The sequence below is a fragment of the Eucyclogobius newberryi genome, unplaced genomic scaffold (genome assembly GCF_026437365.1).
Source record: "Eucyclogobius newberryi isolate DKJ021-1_F unplaced genomic scaffold, fEucNew1.0.hap1 SCAF_22, whole genome shotgun sequence".
Lineage (NCBI taxonomy): Eukaryota > Metazoa > Chordata > Actinopteri > Gobiiformes > Gobiidae > Eucyclogobius > Eucyclogobius newberryi.
The window spans coordinates 24,181,961-24,183,537 of NW_027315857.1; the positions used below are offsets into that span (position 1 = coordinate 24,181,961).

The 1,577-nt window shown below is 50.6% G+C and overlaps 1 protein-coding gene across 1 annotated transcript in view; it reads left to right on the top strand.

Moving 5' to 3' along the window:
• LOC140372121 (toll-like receptor 2) overlaps positions 1–1,335 on the top strand; it is a 14,665-nt gene extending 13,330 nt beyond the window's left edge. Inside the window, exon 5 of the mRNA XM_072459405.1 lies at positions 1,329–1,335. Coding sequence (XP_072315506.1) covers positions 1,329–1,335 — 7 coding nt within the window. The remainder of the gene's footprint in view (positions 1–1,328) is intronic.
• The last annotated feature ends 242 nt before the right edge of the window (positions 1,336–1,577 follow it).

Sequence of the window (1,577 nt, forward strand, 5' to 3'; positions counted from 1 at the left end):
GTCAAAAAAGTCAAAATCTACTAAAATCAAGATGGATACTACATAATTCGATCATTTTTTAACTTTTTGTCTTAAATACGATTGCACATTTTCCCAGTGAAGACCTGGACTAGATCTGGATTCAACCTGAGCTAGACTTAACTTGGACTGGACAGACCAGAGGGACCAGTTCTGCAACAGGTTTTTAGACCTGACCTGGACTAGACTTGGACTTCACCTGGACTTGGATTGTTGTGGTCCCAAATGCCACTTTTGAGGCCTGTTCTAAACCGGGGATGAACCCAGAGAAATATCTGCCCTAGACCTGGACCAGACCTGGACTAAACCTGGACCAGACCTAGACCAGACCTGGACCAGACCTGGACCAGACCTGGACCAGACCTGGACTAAACCTGGACCAGACCTGGACCAGACTTGGACTAAACCTGGACCAGACCTGGACCAGACCTGGACTAAACCTGGACCAGACCTGGACCAGACCTGGACTAAACCTGGACCAGACCTGGACCAGACCTGGACTAAACCTGGACCAGACCTGGACCAGACCTGGACTAAACCTGGACCAGACCTGGACCAGACCTGGACTAAACCTGGACCAGACCTGGACCAGACCTGGACCAGACCTGGACCAGACCTGGACTAAACCTGGACCAGACCTGGACTAAACCTGGACCAGACCTGGACCAGACCTGGACCAGACCTGGACCAGACCTGGACCAGACCTGGACTAAACCTGGACCAGACCTGGACTAAACCTGGACCAGACCTGGACCAGACCTGGACTAGGCCTGGACAAGACTTCTGCAGACTTGAGACCAGAATACTTGGACTTAACAGGAATTATACCAGAACTGGGACTAACCTAATATCCTTCCAACACCAAGCTTTGAGGTCAGACCTGGACAAAACTGGTTCTAAACCAGACTAAGACCTGGACTAAACCTGGACAACAGCCGAACTACTCCTGGACTGTACCAAGACGACTGTAACGAGTGGCCTCAGGATCCAGACCGAACAGATTGGCCCCGCAGCAGGTTCTAAGGTCAGACAAAAACCTGGACTACACCAAGAACAAGACCTCCACAAGGCCCCAATCTGGACTAGAGCTGGACCCAATCTGGACTAGACTAATCCCAATCCACGGATCCCAATCACAGAGAGACATCTGGACCAGGATCCAGAAGACCAGACCTTGGACTCAACTTCGACGCACAGTATATCAGACTCTTTATTCACAGTTTTACAAATTAGTCATAAAAAGGGAAGAAATACTCACACAACTCTTGCCATGTTCGGTATTTTTATTTTATTTTGCTTTGCGTTTCTAGTTCTTGACGCATTGTCAGTTCTCCGGCGACGACGACATCTTGAGCGTAACGTTCCTCCGATTGTCCTTCCGTTTCCTTTTCCCCTGCAACGAAACGGTCGGTGAATCGCCGCCGTGGAAGTGACGCCGCCGAACAATCAAATGTGCAAAGCGAAAGCGCGTTTACGTAGTTGTCTCGAGCGGACCAGCCCGGGTACAGCTGCAGGTGCAACAGCCGCTCCTTCCGGGCCAGCTCGAAGTACTTGGACTG